The sequence below is a fragment of the Streptopelia decaocto genome (genome assembly GCF_964273445.1).
Source record: "Streptopelia decaocto genome assembly, chromosome: 18".
In the NCBI taxonomy this organism is placed as follows: domain Eukaryota; kingdom Metazoa; phylum Chordata; class Aves; order Columbiformes; family Columbidae; genus Streptopelia; species Streptopelia decaocto.
Window position 1 is genome coordinate 5,876,217 of NC_138673.1, and position 19,188 is coordinate 5,895,404.

The following is a 19,188-nucleotide window of genomic DNA, read 5'->3' on the forward strand; positions in this document are numbered from 1 at the left end:
TGCGGTATCTTCTAGGTTCCAAAATCTCTAACAAAAACACAGCCACCTGCCTTTATAATGGCCGTGAGAATAAAGACTTTGGGCAGCTTAGCATGGTTGACTTTGTAACCTGTCCAAAGGAAGTATGTAATATAAGAAATTCTTTTTGAAGTGTCTAAATATCTCACTGGTCTTTAGGATCAGAAGGTAAATTTGGTGTGTCTGAACAGAGTTCCTGTGACCTAAAATATCCTACTTTAAGAAACTGAGCCAGCTTGCACTAGCAAGCTCTTAGTTGTGTTCTCTTCTATTGCCAGTGGTGTAAATCTGCCCTTTACCTTCACTTGCGGAAAATCAGTTTTAGGTGCTTGCAAACTGCTAACACAGTCCTATTGAACTCAGCAAATTATTTGGGCCAGGAAGAATGAAAAACTTCAATTTTCTTCAGTGCTTCAAACCAAAAATTACTGCTTTTTGAGTGCTGGTCCTCAAGTGCTGTCCTGTGATGTCTCTGTGTAAATTAATAATGTGAACATGGTCTCTGACTTTGAGGAAGTGTCTTAAATGTGTGCCTGTAGGTTATTCTGGTTGATATGTTTTCAAGGTGGTTTAGGTTTATGTAAATTACTCAGTAACTGTAGCTGCCTGATTAAGGCCCTTATTGAAGTGGAAGGAAATCTGGGCTCTGCCTCCTGCTTGGGTGGATGTAAAATGTGAAACTTTATCCCCAGCAGAGGCTGAGAGAAACCAGACGCTGGCTGGAACGTGGCCCTGGGCTCTGGAAAATGCGCTTCAGATTTACCCAAACAGGCAGTAAAGGAGCTTCACTCTCAGTATGTGGGATACGAGTGTTCTAATAACTATTAATAGACATATTATAAGAAATATTAAAAGTTTCCTGTTTGGGTAATGAGTTGCATCTACATCTAATTGGGGAAGTAAATATTTCCCTTTATTGCCTGTAGTTTTTTTTCTTGAGTAGCTGTGAAAAATGTCTTTTTTTTTTCCTTCAAGATTGATTCATCACAGAAGGTTGTCAGTTTTTTTCACTTTACAGGCAGGCTCTTAGAGGGTTGCTCATGATCCCAATGTGCTGTCAGATTTAAATGTGACTAAATGTTCATGGTCTGAATTGTATAGTAACTTGTTTAAAAGAATGATGCTAATCGTAGGTTAAACTGTTTTTTTGAAGAGGACCACAATGTACTGTTGTTAAAGCACATTGTGTTATGATTTGCTCTCACAGAGCGTTGATATAAAAGTCATAAAATGGTGATGGAAATAGCATAGTGAAGTGATATAAACTTGAATCCTATGTAGAAATTCTAGGCAAGGTTTGCTAATAACTTGTTTTCTGTGTTTATTGGCTGGTTGCTTTTAGAATTGCCTAATTATTCTTAATTTCAAGTTATTTAAGGGTTTGATGCTAGCACACACTACCAGTTTAGCCAAATTGAATTTTAATTAAATACTGCTGTAGCTGGAATGGTGCAAAGAAAACATTTCAGCTCTTTGGGGGTGAAAAATTTAATCGTCATTAATCATCTTATCACCCAAATAAAAAAATGCTTGGGCTTTTATTTAGTGGGCTTTTTAGGTCAGACCCCAAACCAGTGCTGGGGTCACCCCAAAACCGGGGCAGGCGGGGGAGAGGTCATGGGTTGGGGCGATCTGCGCATGCGCGCCTGCCCCTGCGGGCGGTGCGCCCCTGGCGGCCGGCGGGGCCGCTGCAACACTCCGCCTCCCGCGCCGGCCCAGGAGGGAGGCGGCTGGAGCAAGATGGCGGCGCGAGTGCTGCTGCGGCGGAGCCTGGGGGGAGCCAGCGCTGTCCCGCGCCTCCCGCCCGGCGGCGGCCTGGCCCTCAGGTGAGCCCTGAGGGGGTGAGGCGGGCGGGAGAGGGCCGCCGAGGGAGGCTGGAGACGGAGCCGACGCTGCCCGCGCCTCCCCTCGCCGCGTAGACACCCCCCTCCCCTTTTCTGACTGGAAATGGCGCCCCGCTCGCCGGGGCAGCTGACGGGCCGGGCCCGCGGCCCTCCCGTGGGGCGGGGAGTGCGACTTGCTCGGGGTGGCCTTCAAGGTCATGGGCCTCAAGGCCGGCCCCTTCCTCTCCGTCCCCAAGTCCGCCCCTGGGGGGTGATGGCCGCGCCGAGAGCGGGGTGCCCGCCGGCCCCTGCCGCCCGCCCGGGGCTCGGGCTGCACAGACACCCCGCGCTGCTCACCGCCGGGGGTCGGGCTGCGCAGCCACCCTGCACACACGTACCCCTGGTGGTGGGGTGTATGGATGCTCTGCACCCAAATATCTCTCCAGGGTGTAGAGCTACTCTGCATCCCAACTCCAGCAGACAACAGGGTGCACAGCCAGCCTGCACCTCATGGCCTGTGGTGCTGGGGTGTGCGGCTGCACACACAACAACACCCCCTGGTGTCAGGGCACATAACCACTCACGGTGCCAGGTTGTACCATACCAAACATCCCCGTCTCCCCCAGTGTCAGGCTGCATGGCTGCGCACACCAGCATCCTCCTGCCTTCACCGTGCACAGCCACACACGGACCCTCGAGTGTGCACGCCCCTCAGGTGTCAGGGCACACATATTCACACTTCCCTTAGGAGCTGGCATGTGTGTACACGTGTGTACGACCCCAAGGGTGTCAGGGCACATGCACAGACACATCCATCAAGTTTTGGGGTGCAGATGTTTGTATCCCCACGTGTGTGATGTGCAAAGGGTCAGACATCCCACCTGGGTGGCAGGGGCACACACAGAGCTCTTGGTACAGATGTGCACACATGTGGCTTGGATACAGGCAGCAGACGCACGTGCTACCTGGGTGTTGGAGACCAAATCGGCCAAGCTCGTATGGGTCTACACACTTTTTTCTCCTCCCTTTCTTTGAAACAGGGAAAGCTGCTGTCTCAAGCCTCAGAATGGGCAGCAGCCCTTTTGCAAGACCAAAGGCATCACTGCAAGCAGCTGTTTAAAACAGGGATGGGGAGAGTTGTGTAGAGGATATGTTGTGAGATTTTATGTGCATGTTTTGTTGGTTTTTTTTAGTTAATAAACTTGGATGTCTGTTTAGACCACAAATCAAAAACGGTAAATTATAGACAAGTTGTTTTTCTTCCAGGTAGACATGGTTTTCTACAAAATTTAAATATTTAACCTGATATCTCCCACCCAGTTTATATTTTGTTCTAAAGCAGAAGCTAAGTGTGATAGAAGTGTTTCACCATTGTTTTTAATTTAAGCAAGCTATTCGGTGTTATATTTTCATGTTCACAGCCCAATATTTGTAGCAAGAAAGCCAAGCCCATAGGTAACACTTGTAGGTTAAGAACTGACTAGCAAAGACAAGCAGTGCCTTAGAAGATTGCATGAAAACATTAAAGAGAGTTAAAGTATTGTTCCCAGAACATAAAAAGTTGTTAGTTGTGATGGTAATTCCACATAGTGTGTCTACATTAATTCTATTTGTATATTCACATACTAATTAGTGGTATTTGAGTTTTGGAACAATTTGAATACAATATCTGTTTTACTTGGAACAGCTATTATAATATTGTGGGACATAATGTTAAGAAGTTAGTTAAAAACAGATCTTTTAGATGGTGGATTAGTTTTGAACTAATTTGTGACTGATGTTCACAACTGCAAGCCCAAGGACATGAATTTAGTTCCTACTCTTCCAGGGTTAATCTTGGGTACAGAATTGCCCACACAAGTGAATTAGTAATTGATTCGTGGCTTCTTGATTTGTGGGTGTCTAGAATGACACCAGTAGTACAGGACTTCTCTAAGGGTATGGATTAAAAATAAGGCCCTGGTATCACAGATTTGGTGCATTATCTGTTGAACTTCAGCTGTTACCATTCTTTATTTTGCATAGAATATATATATTTAGATGGATAGTCGTGATTTGTTAGTAATTGTTCGTGAGGAACTCCACAATAGCTGGGTAGAAAATTTTACATAAATGTAAAGTATTACTCATTTCATTGTATTGAAAATTAAATATACCTCCAGTTTTAGGTGCAGTTTGACATTCAAGTCATGAGACTCTCCTAATAGCAAAGGAATTTGCTTTTCAGTATTATCCCTGTAACTCCAGCTTACTCTGGCTGCTCATAAAGCTGGTTCACAAAAAACCCCACATGATTATTTGTCTCTTTTATCCTTAAAGTTTGCTGCAAGCAATAGTCCTCATAGAATAGCGTTCTAAATATTAGCTTGCTAACTCCATTTAATAAAGGAGAGAAAATGGCAATTTACAGATCTGAGTTGCAAAAATGAGCACTGCAGGCCTGGGATTGAGTTCTGTCTCCTAAAGCCCCCTTTGCTGTCCAGTGAGCATGAGCACTTAATTTAAGGGAGGTTTTTAAAACAACTTGGATTTATGCTGTGGGGTTTAACCATCTGGGACAGCTTTTGCTCCTTGTGGCACCTGCTGTAGATATGACAACTCAACTGCAGTCACCTGGGCCTCATCTTCTCCAGCCACGATCAGTTCCAGGCAGCTACGTGCCCTTTATTCTATAACAGCACCAGTCTTATCATGGAACGCCCTTTAAATGCTTGTGCTCAGGAATAGCTGCTCAGCTTTCAGCACAGCAACAAGTTGGTATGTTTGCCTAGGGCTGGAGAAGGCACCATTTTCAATAAATACACCAACATCAAAGGTCATCTTGGCTGCACTTGTGCTGCTGGTTGTTACTGTTTCTCTGCTATGAAATACTTTTCCTTTCCTCCATCCTGCTTCCACAGCGTAAACCAGTTCACTGTGTTATTTTCAGACATTGGGACTAAGAGGTTGATTGTTGAAAAACACTGCTAGAATGAACTGCTTTTGTGTAATGCAGACAGGCATGTTCACAAGGATAGTTTTCTCAAAGAAAATCAACAAGCAAGCTGATGTATTTTTGGTGATTGAGGGGTCCTCTGCCAGCTGGAAAAGAGAAGACAGATTCCTTTAACACATTTTTAAAATGAGAGGTATCAGTTGTAATGTTTTGTGTACTCTGTGGTGTAAAAGGAAGTGGTGGTTTTTTGGAAGAGCACTTGCAGAAACTGCATAAAAGTTAGATTAAAAAAGACAGTGAAATTCTTCTGTTTCAAAGAAAGGGAAATTGTGAATGTACAAAGAATGGGGATCTGTACCCCTGTTTAGTACAATTTGGAACTGAAATATTTGCAGGCTGTTTGTTTCCTGCCACTTGCAATTTTCCCCATATTAGACTATTATATTTTTTCTCTTGAAATATGCTCTATTTAACTTTTTCTCTTTTTAGAGCTATCTTTAAGCAACATAGGAACATATGGCAGTTACTTTCCTATTTACACAGTACAATTTTTTCCTTATGCACACTGTCTTTTTGCTCTTTTTTACTCGTCTGTGTGCAGGACAGACCCAGCCGTCTTGAGCAAAGACACGATTAAAAAGAAGATAAATAGGCAGCAAAAGCAGACATCCACCCATCCTCTGCCATGTGCACAAATAATAAAGTGGGTAGTATATGGTTAACAGTTCAGCTCTGGATCAAGTAAAATAGTTTGTGAGGAGGTAAATCTCAGTGGGGAAATCTTTATGTTGCTAGAGAGTGGCTCAGTGAAAAGTTTTAGTGACAGACGTATGGGTAACTGTGTGATATGATAGTGTTTGCATTAAACTTGATTGCACCCTTCTCTGCATTGTGGGCATTTTTAGGACACTCTCAGTGACAGTATAATGTACTTGTTAATATGTAGGGGGCTGGGATCTTCAGCTAGCAGACCTCGTGAAGACAGTTGGTTAAAATCGCTATTTGTTCGCAAAGTCGATCCAAGGAAAGATGCTCACTCCAACCTTCTAGCCAAAAGGGAGACCAGCAGTCTGTATAAACTACAGAGTGAGTGATATTTTTTATATTTACCTTTACCATGTCTTTATTCTTTTCCTGCATTTCTCATGTAATGTTGTTGTTTCAGTTCACAATGTAAAACCAGAATGTCTAGATGCCTACAACAAGCTTTGGTAAGTGTGCGTATTATGTTTTCATATTTTAGATATGTTGATTTGATCGCAAGCTGTTCTGAAAACTGGCTAATATCATGATTATTTAGAAGGGAGGTGGAAAAATCCTTTTACTTTCATGGTATGGTGTTAAATAGGTAATAAAATTGGAGAGAGATGGCAGAAGATACTTCACTCAGTTCACCATCTGCCTTCACTCTTGGAGGTGTCATTTCCTAAGCTGGAATTTAGGATGATACCTTTTGTGCAAACGTTGGTGACGTTTGTTGGGAGAGCTCTCCCCCTTCCCTTAGCTGTCCCCCAGTTGCTGGTCCGTGCAGGTAGATCCTGGTGTCCCAGCATGTCCCATTCCAGCTGCCCTGTAGGAATGTGCTGATGGTGGTTATTGTCTGTATATAGGAAGGAAGGGAGAGATGACTGGTAAGTAAAACTATCTGCCACTGTTCAATTGAATTACAACTTCAAGGAGATTTTTAAAGCCATGGGGTTGACTTTCTCATCTATATCCGTCTACAGAAGTAATGTTGCCGAGATCTTAAAGAGCTCTGCAAATCCTTGGATAGGATCTTTTCATTGGGGCGATATCCTCCTAAGGGAATGGTACTGTTGTGAGTTTTCCAAAAAATGTATGAATTAGCAACATTTTAGATTTATTACCGTAAGGGCAGAAATATTAGTCCTGTTCTGCCTACATAATCACTGCTCTGGAGCCAGAACAACCACCTTTTCAAGAAACACAGAATCACAGAATGTTAGGGCTTGGAAGGGACCTCAGAAGATCATCCAGTCCAATCCCCCTGCTGGAGCAGGAACACCTAGATGAGGTTACACAGGAAGGCATCCAGGCCTTTGAATGTCTCCAGAGTAGGAGACTCCACAACCTCCCTGGGCAGCCTGGGCCAGGCTCTGCCACCCTCACTGAGAAGTTTCTTCTCAAATTTAAGTGGAACCTCTTGTGTTCCAGTTTGAACCCATTACCCCTTGTCCTATCATTGGTTGTCACTGAGAAGAGCCTGGCTCCATCCTCCTGACACTCACCCTTTAGATATCTGTAAACATGAATGAGGTCACCCCTCAGTCTCCTCTTGTCCAGCTCCAGAGCCCCAGCTCCCTCAGCCTTTCCTCACACGGGAGATGCTCCGCTCCCTTCAGCGTCTTTGTTGCCCTGTGCTGGACTCTCTCCAGCAGTTCCCTGTCCTTCTGGAACTGAGGGGCCACAACTGGACACAGTATTCCAGATGTGGTCTCCCCAGGGCAGAGTAGAGGGGCAGGAGAACCTCTCTGACCTACTGACCACCCCCCTTCTAATCCGCCACAGGATGCCATTGGCCTTCCTGGCCACAAGGGCCCAGTGCTGGCTCATGGTCATCCTGCTGTCCACCAGGACCCCCAGGTCCCTTTCCCCTACGCTGCTCTCTAACAGGTCATTCCCCAACTTATACTGGACCCTGGGGTTGTTCCTGCCCAGACACAAGACTCTACACTTGCCCTTGTTATATTTCATTAAATTTTTCCTTGCCCAACTCTCCAGCCTGTCCAGGTCTCTGGATGGCAGCACAGCCTTCTGGCTGATAGTGCACTCTATTCCCTCATCCAAATCATTGATGAATATATTGAATAATACAGGCCCCAGTACTGACCCCTGAGGCACTGCACTAGATACAGGCCTCCAACTGGACTCCGCCCCATTGACCACGACTCTCTGGCTTCTTCCCTTCAGCCAGTTCGCAGTCCACTGTATGTTTAAATTTGGAAACATAATTTGGAAACATAGTGAGCCTCACACGTTTCCAACAACAGCTCTTTCTCACTGGCAGTGACCATCTTGTCAGTTAAATAAAACATTCTTAGCATAGTGATACCCTACTGCAACCATTTTTTCAAGCATGGTGTATTTGCGAGAACACCAGCAGGGTGGGGAAGAAGTTCACAACTCCCAGTTCGTGTCCTTGGCTCTGTTACTGGTTGGCTGTACAGCCACAGTAGGTCAAATGACATCTCAGTGCCTTCATGTGTTCAGCTTTGAAATGGGGCTAGATAATGCAGAACTGCATTCCTTACTATACAAACACAGAAAACCACTAGAATAACATTCAGTCATAAGGTATTTTTAGCTTTTTTGTTTTAAAAAAATAATTACAGAGATGAGCACAATTAGCATTCATCCAGGTTGCTGTTTAAAAGCTTAATATAAATATGTCCAATTATACAAGACAGGGAACAATTTCTCTGCGTTATTTGGTGAGCTACATAAATGTCAAGTGAAAGCAGAAGCTTTTATTTTCAAGGAAAGAGACAACAACAGAGAAAGAAAGTGCTGACAGTAATCAGATGAAGTATGTATGGTTAGATTTGTTCTTTCCAAACAAACCCAAATTCAAGTATTCTGGGGAAGAAAAAAAACTCTTAAGAATGAAGTAATTAAAAAAAAAACTAAGCCTCTCTGAACTTCCTCTGCTCCTCTCCCTAAATTCAAGATGTTCAGGTTAATTCCTTACTCTGTATCAAGTCAGAATAATCACAGTGGTTAAGGACCCCTTCTGAAGAATTAGGAGCAGTTCTTTTTAAAAAGGGAAAATATGGTGTCCCAAGGTAATCTCTGGCTGTTTTTTTTCTATAATTTACAACAAAATACATTTTAGGGTTATTGCAGTAATTTAACATTCCTGTTTAAAGCTGCCTTTCTAGGATCTAATTATGTTTTGCAAAAATGAAGCAGTGGTGAAACATGCTTGGAAAATCATTCTGTCGTATTATTTACATTACATAGTGAGAAATCTTGAGGAATGAATTGGTGATCAGATTTGCTTAAGGTTGTCTGCAAAGTCAGTGTAAGAATGAAGAGAAAAACTCACATCTAATGACTTTCAGCCACAGACCAGCCTGTTCCTATTATTTGATATTGTGTAGAGACTCATTACCCTTGAGCCAAACCGAGTAAGAGGGGTAATTATTCAGGGAAAAATATTAAAAGGCAAAGTTCAACCTAACTAATTGATGTATTAATCAGAGTACAGTGCAATGAAAGCTGTCTTAACCAAGTCAGCAATCAGTAAAACTTAATTTTCTAATGCTAATGTAGGTCACTTGCAAAGTTTGAAAAAAAATGTTAGAAATACTAGAAACACTCCAACAGAAGTGTTGTGTTGGAGGTGTTTTTAAGGCAGTTTCACTGTATGCTTTAATGGGTAAGTTGCCTCCAACTAAGACCACTTTCTGAAACAGCAGTAGGCAATAAGGCTGCATACTATGAAGTATGGTCATTTGATCTATCAAAATACTTGGTTTTACTCATTCAACTCAACAGAATTAATAGCGTTGTAATTGGTACAGAAGACTGTCCTTCCCTATTTTTGAATATTCTACCTCCCTTGATAAAGAAAAGCTTTTCTGAAAGCAAATCACCCATGTAGTTAAGCTGCATTTTCTTTAGGTAAGCCATCCTGATGTTTAATTTCCTAATGCTTTGGGTAGCCTTTTAGGTGATAGACATAATTTATTGCATTGAAAGAATTCTACCATGCTGTGTATTTGTCATACAATCTAAGAAATGGTAACGCTTACCTTAAATTTATGTAGTCTTGTCGCTATCCTTCCCCTGGTATAGCACATTTTTGCATTTCGGCTTTCTCTTCTGAAAAGTAGAGCTTGTGAATTTTTATACCATAATGATAAACGTGTGGTGATTTGTTATACATATCAACTGTAGCCTCCCTGAGGAAATGCAACACAGTGTCTGTATTCCTTGTTTTCAAGTCAAGAGGTGCTGCCAAAGATTCATGAAGAAAAACACTACCCATGTGCACTGGTGGGGACTTGGAACACGTGGTACGGAGAGCAAGATCAGGCTGGTAGGAGATAGAAGTACAACAGAATGTAAAACCATACAAGTGAACCGTGTGCTTGGCAGGTTTCTTCTCTTTAAATCATCTCTGTTGACAGTAAACCTTTAGCAATGTATACAGAGAGGGTGTGTGTGCATCAATTATCAGTAGCCTTATTAACATTTACAGTGCTTGCTTTTTGTCTTGTTGAGTTTTACAGTGAAGCATTAATTCCTAAAGCTTGTCCGGTTGTTAATACACTTTCATGTTTTCCAGGTGGTATATTAACAGTTTGGGGAAATGCTTGTAAAATTTGTTCCTGTGATATTTTGCAGGCACAGATCACGTTCCTGAATATTTAGGGTGAAGGCAAAGGCTTAAAAAAACCAAACAAACAAACCAACATATTTACCTTGCATTGGCCGGTATAAAAGCTATACTCAGACTTTCATACTTTAATTGCTGTATGATAATGAAATGAAAATCATTTGTGCCATCTGAAAAAATGATTGCATTGTAAACTCAACAACAAGCTAGGCCTTTACTGGAGGAAAGTGAAAATGTTTCTGTTCATGTATGGATACAGCCTGACTATGCAGACTGAACATATATGGGAACTTGAAATTACTGAAGAGCTGCTCCAGAGGTAACTACAAGGAGTCTGGTGTAGAGAGAGAACCTGAAAAATTTCCTAGGCTCTGGGCATTGAAGGAATGGGAAGCCATGACTGCAGAGTGGTGTGATGATATTTGTTATCTAGCTCCATTTTTAGAGCTTTATTAGCAGCAACGTCATTGCCTTGTTACAGAAAAATATACTCATGTCCACGTTAATTTTTCCTGCGTTTGCAGCATATTGCAATATTTACACTGAACAAAAACAAAGAAATAACAGTAGATAAACCAAACAACATCTGAGAAACAATTCTAGAAGTTGAAGGGCAATTGAGGAATGAAGACAATTGAAATGAGAATATCTTGGCCAAGTCTCATTCGTTGCTTTTGTAACATATTAACACAGACCGTATTTGTAATTGCATCCATAGCCTGCCTGGAAAATGTTATTGCAACAGTTCTAGCAGTGTAATAAAGCAGATTATGGGGTTTTGGCTTGTTCGGTACTTGTGCCCAGGCTGTGTTAATATTAACTGGATTTATCAAATTTGCCCTGGGGATAAGACAGCAGAAGCAGGTGCACTGGATGAATTCATTATCATAGAGAAGGGCCTTACGTTAGTGTCCAGTCCACTCTTGAAAAAGGCACAGGGCTGCTTTAGACGAGAGAAAATAGCTATTGTGACTCTTTGAGGTGAAATATTGTTGCCCATTTTTCATGTCCTACAGAAAGTGTGTTGCTCTTTGTGCTTGAGTAATTTACTGAACTAAAAAGTCTGCCACTCTGCTCTTAGATTCAATTTGTATAAAACACATTTTGGGAGTTAAATCATCCAATTAAATTGAATCTCAATTTCAACTAGTCATGTAAAGTCATCACATCATACTAGCATGGCAACAAACGTCCTTTCATAAATCTCCATTATCCTCAGAGCAGATTGCAAATTTCCAAAAGAGTCCTTTTCAGAAATCAGATAATTCCATTAAAATGTTCAAATGTCTAGTGCTTTCTTTAAAGAAAATCTATTTTTAAACCTGCTACCTGACTTCTGTTTTTGTATAATTCTCTAGTATGAAGAGCATTTGATACTGTGATACTCCATAAGATTTAGCATTAGTCTGTGACATCCCTGAAAAACCTTCCTTTTTTCTGTTTCAGTTCATCTGTGGCGATATGAAGGAGGCTATCCAGCTCTTAATGAGGTCATGAGTAAACTCCGTCAAAATAAGGTAATATGCATTGATTTTGTTAGAATTGGTTGTTTTATTTGCAAGAGAATGAAGAATAGAGAGAAAAACTGCATATTTGGATACTCGTGTTTAGTTCAATATCTCGTCACTTCCTGTACAAACTTAGAAACATGTGTCCCAAAACCTCAAGGTAGCATTAAAAAAAGTCTAAGCCACTGTACGTTATACTGCTTTTTGTTGTTGAAACAAAATACACAGTTTGACAGTGATCACGTTGTTTTTTAGGAATTCACAGAGTTTCGCAAAGAAAGAGGTAACATGCTTCTCTCACGCAAGAACCAATTATTGTTGGAGTTCAGTTTCTGGAATGAACCTGTTCCCAGAGAGGGGCCTAATATTTATGAACTGAGATCCTATCAGCTTAGAGTAAGTTTAATGTTTTCTTTTTATGTTCAAATGTTTTTTTCATTAAATGTTCCAAGGATGTTTATACAATGTAGATGGAAAACAGGCCTCATCTTTGAAATGTGGTTCTTATCAGAGCTGATGTCTGAGTCATTGTTGCTCTCAAAGTGTGGGGTCCAAAATGAAGACAGGTTCCAACAAGGTACTATTATCTGTAGGGCCTGTTTTCATTTGAAGGGAACTTCAGGTAAATGACTTAGAAGTAATACAGTAAGTAAACAAAGTAATTACAGACGATTATAATATGCTTAATGCTTGAAGGAAGTGATTTTGTTAATAAACAGTGTTTTCCCTGTGTAAATGTTGTGAAAACTGTCCAAATATTCTGACTTTCTTTAAACTACGGTTCTAACAGTCTGTTTTGTTTTTGTAGCCCGGAACCATGATTGAGTGGGGAAATTACTGGTAAGTGTTGCTTTAGCACTTGTGTTTTTCTGTAGGAGAGATGTATGTTTAAAGAAGTGGAGGTAGCAGAACAGTACCAAAGCAGCTCAGTCACCCAGTGAATGGCCTGCTTCTGTACTTCTGCAAATTGTAAGATAGTTATTGACCCTTCATTTATACTTCAAGGGAAAAAAAAAGAGGAAATCTGTGTGCAAACAACATCATAGGCTCTGTGGTTTGGCTTTCCTTCACTTAACCCTTTTAGTTTGATTGTAATATAGAAGAAACAATTTCAGCAGCCCTTGCAAGAGCAGCTGACATGGAGTGGGTGTTACTGTGGCGAGGGTGATCACACCCCCGCCCCTCCTCTTGAAAAAGCCTTTGGGAGGGCAGCGAAGCATCACTGGAAGGGGTAATTGGCTTGTGACGTGGGTGAGTAGCACCCATGCTGTGCTGCAGCAGCAGGTGTGGTAACTCGTGCACTAGGGTGTAGAGGTTGTCACCTTTTGCTAGTTAGACTCTCTCACCTATTGCCACTGTTTCATACTGTTGCCAACCATGGTCTTGACCAGAAAGAGAGCTTGTCTGAAGAAGACTGTAGCAACTCAGACAGACTGTCTGCCCTGAATCGTGGCTGTTCAGGTTTCTGGCTGCAGGGTGTGCCAGAGCCTGCTGCTGCCCGGTGAGGATGGCCAGCATCCCACCTGTGTGAGCTGTGAGCAGGTGCAAGATCTGCTCTACATGGTTGCAAAGCTTAAGGAGGAGATTGAGACACTGAGGACCATCAGGGAGTGTGAAAAGGAAATCGACTGGTGGAGTAACTCCCTGGCGTGCCACTCAGAGAGGCTCCAGGGGGATACCCCCCAAAAGGTGGTGAACCCCTTGCCCTGTCAGGCAGAGGGAGTAGACGTGAGGCAGCAGACCTGAGGCAGCCGCTGCCTGTCGGGCAGAGGTAGGGGACAGAAAAGACGATGAGGGTTGGAAGCAGGTTCTAGTTTGGGGCCATGGGCAACCCCCCCTCCCTACCTGCTTTGCTTCCCCAGGTGCCCCTCCGTAATAGGTTTGAGGCCCTGGATCTTGAAGAGGAGGTAGGTGAGGATGTGGTGCAAGCTCACCTACGAGGTCACTTAGAAAGAGGCAGTTGACCCCACTCCTCAAGACTGCCTCAAATAAGAAAGAAAGAAGGGTAATTGTAGTAGGCAATTCCCTTCTGAAAGGGATGGAGGGCCCAGTCTGCAGAGTTAACCCTCATCATAGGGAAGTGTGCAGTCTACCTGGAGCCCAGATCAGGGACATCACCAGGACGCTCCCCAACCTGGTGCACCCAACGGACTACTACCCACTGCTGATCTTCCAGACAGATGGGGAGGAAGCTGCATCCTGCAGTCTGAGGGGAATGAAAAAAGATTTCAGTTTGCCCAGGGAGGTTGTGGAGTCTCCTACTCTGGAGACATTCAAAGCCCGCCTGGACACCTTCCTGTGTAACCTCATCTAGGTGTTCCTGCTCTGGCTTCTTGAAAACCTATTCAGCAGCACCTTTGTGTTTTAATACATAGGTTAAAAGCATTTGAGACAGCCTTCTCTTGAGTATATGCTTCTGATTTTATCTTATTTAAAACCAGTGTGTATTTCTTTCAGTTTACCTTCACTAAGTCCATGCAGCTCTAATGGTTGATAGTTACATAATTTCGAGTATTTTCAATTATTGCAACAAAGATGAGGACTTGGGTTGTTAGATGTTGTGTTGTCATCAATATAACAAATTTAATTACAGCAATTTGAATATTGTCAATTGAATTTAGATTACTTTTTTTAAATAGGCATATCTGTAGTGGTAGCCAATCTGTTTTAGAAAGTGCAACAGATTTATAGTTAAAAGAGATGTTGACCTTATTTACATAACTAATCACAAAGTGTTGCATGGGACAGCTGCATAGCAAAGGTCCACCTGGTTAAAAAAGATGGATTCCACTACTACATAATCTATGAGTGTGACAAAGACGATATGACTGCAACTCAATTATTTAGTTTTAGAAGAACCTGCTGTAAAAATGTGCTGCCACTCTGCACTGTTCCAGCATTTATTGTTATACCGGATCTAATGTTGAAGACAAAAAGTTATTGATGCACAGTCTGGTGAAACTGTAACCCTCTATTCTTATCTCATTCTAATAAGATATATACGTATATTTTAATTAGTGCTTAAAATCAGTGTGTTGTGGATTTTTTCCCCATTTATAATTACTGAAGTGTATTGCGAATGCTGTTTAACATTTGTGCTTCCTTTCAACTCTGCTTTCCTTTCAATTATCACTTCTTACCCAGATCTGCTGGTTTTAAAGGCTGCTTTGCTCTTCTGTAGGGCTCGTGCAATTCGTTTCCGACAGGATAACAATGAAGCAGTTGGAGGATTTTTCTCACAAATTGGACAGCTGTATATGGTTCATCATCTTTGGGGTAAATTTGTTTGTACTCTCTGCTTTTTCCTCACTGACCCAGCCCCTAACAGACTTTTGACTTTGCCCAGGAGACGAGGCTTTTGCACAAGGCAAAAGAATGTCTTAAAAGACTGTTTTTGTTTTACATCAACAGTGTTGATTTCCTTCATTTTTTGTGTAGGTAACTATTTCTCAAACGTGAACGTTTCATGTTTTATTCTGTTTCTATGTACAGTGTCTAATGGCCCTTTCTTATTAGGGACTGCTTGTTTGCTTTCAATAACAGAAACATGACAAGCCCTGTCCTGCCATCTCTTTTCTGCATCCCCATTCATGCTGAAGTCAGGTTTTTACGGTTTAGTTTCAAGCATCACATATACCTCACCTACAAAAAGGAAAGTCAAGCATTTATTTACATTACTACATTGTGGTGTTTTGGCTTTCTCTGTGTGTTAGTCTCCACAAATGCTTAGCTACTTTCCACATGTTAGAGTTATTTCAGCTTGAAGAAACTGATTGTCTAATATTTATTTTAGAAAATGTGCAGTATTATCTTCATATCTCGACAATTCAGAATATTCCAGCATTAGAAATCTGGAGCTTTACTCCGTTGCATTATCTGTCTTACCTGCATCTAAGACATTCTCTCTCTTCCCCAGTTCCTTCTGTTTGCGTTGGTTTGGGAGCTTTTCCTTTTTGTGGAGAAGAGCTTCAGACTTCTTTCCTTCCCAGTGTTTGCAGCCTCCTAATTATGTCCTAGAATACTTTTAAGGGAGCTACTGGTGTAGAAGGACAAGGAGTTACTTCTAAGCTTTGTGCTTGTTTTCCCTCACCAGCTTACAAAGATCTCCAAACCAGAGAAGATATAAGGAATGCTGCATGGAATAAACCTGGCTGGGATGAGCTTGTCTATTACACAGGTAACCTATTAACTCCCGTGGAATGCTGGAGGCAGACTTTTGTGCCTGCCATCATTTTTTGTTCTTTAATACATTATATAATGATAAAAAGCTTTGCATCTCTGGTGTGTGCATGTCTGTGTGTCAGTTCCTCCACTGTAAGGGGAACAAGGAGCATTTCACTAAGCCCTAAAGTGAACTTTGTAATTGATTATACAAACTTGGAGAACTTGCCTAATTGCTGAAAAATTGCTATGTTAATAGTAAATTTTTATACAAGAACCTCTCCTGTAAAAGAACAGATTTCTCTAAATGCTTAAGTTTATGTCCAGAAATTTAGAGACCCAATAGTGAAATTTATCTTTGTATTAAATCATTGCAACTAATACTTCATGAAATACAGGAGCCTTGTTAAACGCATTCCTTTGAACAGGGAATTTAGACTTTGGAACTAGAAGGCAGGAGATCTTTGAGATCAAAGACAGCTTTCATTACAAAACTCACAGAAGTATGCTAAGCACGTCAGATTTTGGTTCCATAGGGTACATTTCAAAGGAAGTATACCAGAAAAAAGTAAGATAATTTTCATTATGGTGAAAAGGAACAGAAATATTTGTCTTCAAAGGAGCAGACAGATTATATTAAAAAAAAAAATCCCTTGTTCTCAAAACTGCTATGCTTTGGTTACAGGAATGTTGGTGGTTACTGATGACTTGGCATGCACTATTTAGGAGAGTAATGTGAAGACAATGATAGCTGTTCAAACTGAGTGTGCAGAACTGCTCATGATCTGTTAGTGAAATTAAACCCTGTCCCAATTTTTTTTTCAGTGCCCCTTATTCAGGAAATGGAGTCCAGAATCATGATACCATTGAAGATTTCTCCGCTTCAGTAAAGTCACCAATTTACTTGTGCCTACATAGATAAAGTGACAAGTATTTGTCTTAAATTAATTTATGGTATACATTGTATATCATAGTCTGAAATATAAAAGTACTGTATTGAGCTTATAAAAGAGACCTCTTTTCTTCAGAATCTAATGACCTTTTACTCTTATAATTGTGCCAGGAAAAAAACAAAACAGGACTGTAATTAAAATGTTGGTTAACTGAAAACAAGTACAAAGACGACATAAGTTCCTGTCTGAGACAGCTCCTCAGGTGAAGTATGGCATACAGTGTTTAATATATTTTCTATAGACAGTGCCCAGTGTTCAGTAACAGCAGCAGAATGGAGTGTTACAGTTGCCGTGGCCTTTGTGTAGCATTATAATGACTGCAGATTTTAAAAACACACGTGGGAGTTCTGAAATCAGAAGCTCTGAAGCCCTCAGGCAGCTCTAAAATACACTGAGCTGTTCTAGCAGGTATGAAATCAGTAAGTAGCTCTAAATTTATTATACAAACAGGCAGTCATTCACTGAGGATAATACTGTTTGCCAGGTGATAATGTATGGACAGAGAATAGGGCATTCTGTTTGGCAAGGACTCTGAAGCCTGTTGAAACTGATCACACATTTGTGTAGATATCTACACCTGAAATTAATTTTGTGAAGTTCTTTACAGACTTTGTTTGAAGTATGACCCACGGTTCTCAAAGAGATGCTGACAAGACATGATCCTCTGACCGTTGTTCAGGGATTCAAGTTCAGTTAAATACACTTATCTCTCTAAATAAACTCGGAAGTCTAGGAAAAGGGGTTTAATTTAATAAGCAGTCATGACTTCAGACATACGCTTGGTCGGGTGTTTCACTAACTGTACAGTAGGTACTTACAAGTTGATGTGTGAAACTGCCGCATGTTGAGTCAATAGGATTGGCATAAAGCGGTGTATGTACCATTATGTCTGGTTCTATTTTTAGTTTCACTTTTAGACTAGAATGTATCAACACTTTTGGTGTCTTCAGTGATGTGAACATCCTGTCAGTGAAAATAATATTCTCTCTTTAAAGTGGCTGCAAGAATAAGTGTAACATACAGAATGTACAAATCAGTAACTGAATGTCCAGTTTGTACATTTTAAAGAGTTTTCAGGAAGAACATACCAGTCAATAAAATCCTTCTAATTTTCACATTTTACTGGCACATTTTACTTGCTTCATCCTCCTGACACTCACCCTTTAGATATCTGTAAACATTAATGAGGTCACCCCTCAGTCTCCTCTTCTCCAAGCTCAAGAGCCCCAGCTCCCTCAGCCTTTCCTCACACAGGAGATGCTCCACTCCCTTCAGCATCTTTGTTGCCCTGTGCTGGACTCTCTCCAGCAGTTCCCTGTCCTTCTGGAACTGAGGGGCCACAACTGGACACAATATTCCAGATGTGGTCTCACCAGGGCAGAGTAGAGGGGCAGGAGAACCTCTCTGACCTACTGACCACCCCCCTTCTAATACACCCCAGGATGCCATTGGCCTTCCTGGCCACAAGGGCCCAGTGCTGGCTCATGGTCACCCTGCTGTGCCCAGGACCCCCAGGTCCCTTTCCCCTACACTGCTCTCTAACAGGTCATTCCCCAACTTATACTGGAACCTGGGGTTGTTCCTACCCAGATGCAAGACTCTATACTTGCCCTTGTTATATTTCATTCAGTTTTTCCCTGCCCAACTCTCCAGCCTGTCCAGGTCTCTGGATGGCAGCACAGCCTTCTGGCGTGTCAGCCACTCCTCCCAGCTTGGTGTCATCAGCAAACTTGCTGATAGTGCACTCTATTCCCTCGTCCAAATCATTGATGAATATATTGAATAATACAGGCCCCAGTACTGACCCCTGAGGCACTCCATGAAATACAGGCCTCAAACTGGACTCCGCTTCACTGACCACGACTCTCTGGCTTCTTCCCTTCAGCCAGTTCACAGTCCATTGTTCATTTGAACAAAGTATTTGATCTGATTCTTGTCTGTTTTCATGTTTTCCTCCTGTTGTCAACTGATTATGGGATTTTATTGAGTAAAATTCTGTACTATGTTAGCTTGACGTTCTTAGCTTGGCATACTCAGTGGACCAAATATGTCATTGCAGCTGTTCCTTCTTGTAAATCAGTATCAGCTTCCAGTCCTTGTTATTTCTCCCAGTATCCTCCCGTGTTTCTTGTTCCTAGGGAATTCTTCTAACTTACCCCTCATAACCAGGAATTTTGGTCAGAGACAAAACACTTTGGACTTAGAGGATTTTGTGGGTTTTGATGCAATACTTGTTTCTTACCTTCAGCCAGGAGCACTAGGAATTAAACTCACTCAAGCAGAGCTCTTGTTGTTCAAGGCCCGTGAAGTTTTGCGTGAATAAGAAATCTAAGGAATAACTGGATGTCCTGTGGGGTGGCATCGTCCAGCACAAGTCTCTTCAGATGTGAATTCCCAGTGGTGGTGTTCAATGTGTCGTGAATGTGCC

The 19,188-nt window shown here is 41.8% G+C and overlaps 1 protein-coding gene across 1 annotated transcript; it reads left to right on the plus strand.

The window, feature by feature from the left end:
- Positions 1-1,690: 1,690 nt before the first annotated feature.
- Positions 1,691-17,877, plus strand: NIPSNAP2 (nipsnap homolog 2). Its single transcript, XM_082068472.1, has 10 exons — positions 1,691-1,844; positions 5,723-5,862; positions 5,942-5,987; positions 9,744-9,838; positions 11,585-11,655; positions 11,902-12,042; positions 12,455-12,486; positions 14,828-14,922; positions 15,740-15,823; positions 16,633-17,877. The coding sequence occupies exons 1-10, from the start codon at positions 1,759-1,761 to the stop codon at positions 16,695-16,697; spliced, it is 855 nt and encodes a 284-aa protein (XP_081924598.1). The 5' UTR covers positions 1,691-1,758; the 3' UTR covers positions 16,698-17,877.
- Positions 17,878-19,188: the final 1,311 nt, after the last annotated feature.

Coding starts and splice junctions, on each gene's coding strand:
- NIPSNAP2 (XM_082068472.1), top strand. CDS start 1,759: ATGGCGGCGCGAGTGCTGCTGCGGCGGAGCCTGGGGGGAGCCAGCGCT. Junction 11,656..11,901: donor GTAAACTCCGTCAAAATAAG/GTAATATGCATT, acceptor GTTGTTTTTTAG/GAATTCACAGAGTTTCGCAA. Junction 15,824..16,632: donor TGAGCTTGTCTATTACACAG/GTAACCTATTAA, acceptor TTTTTTTTTCAG/TGCCCCTTATTCAGGAAATG.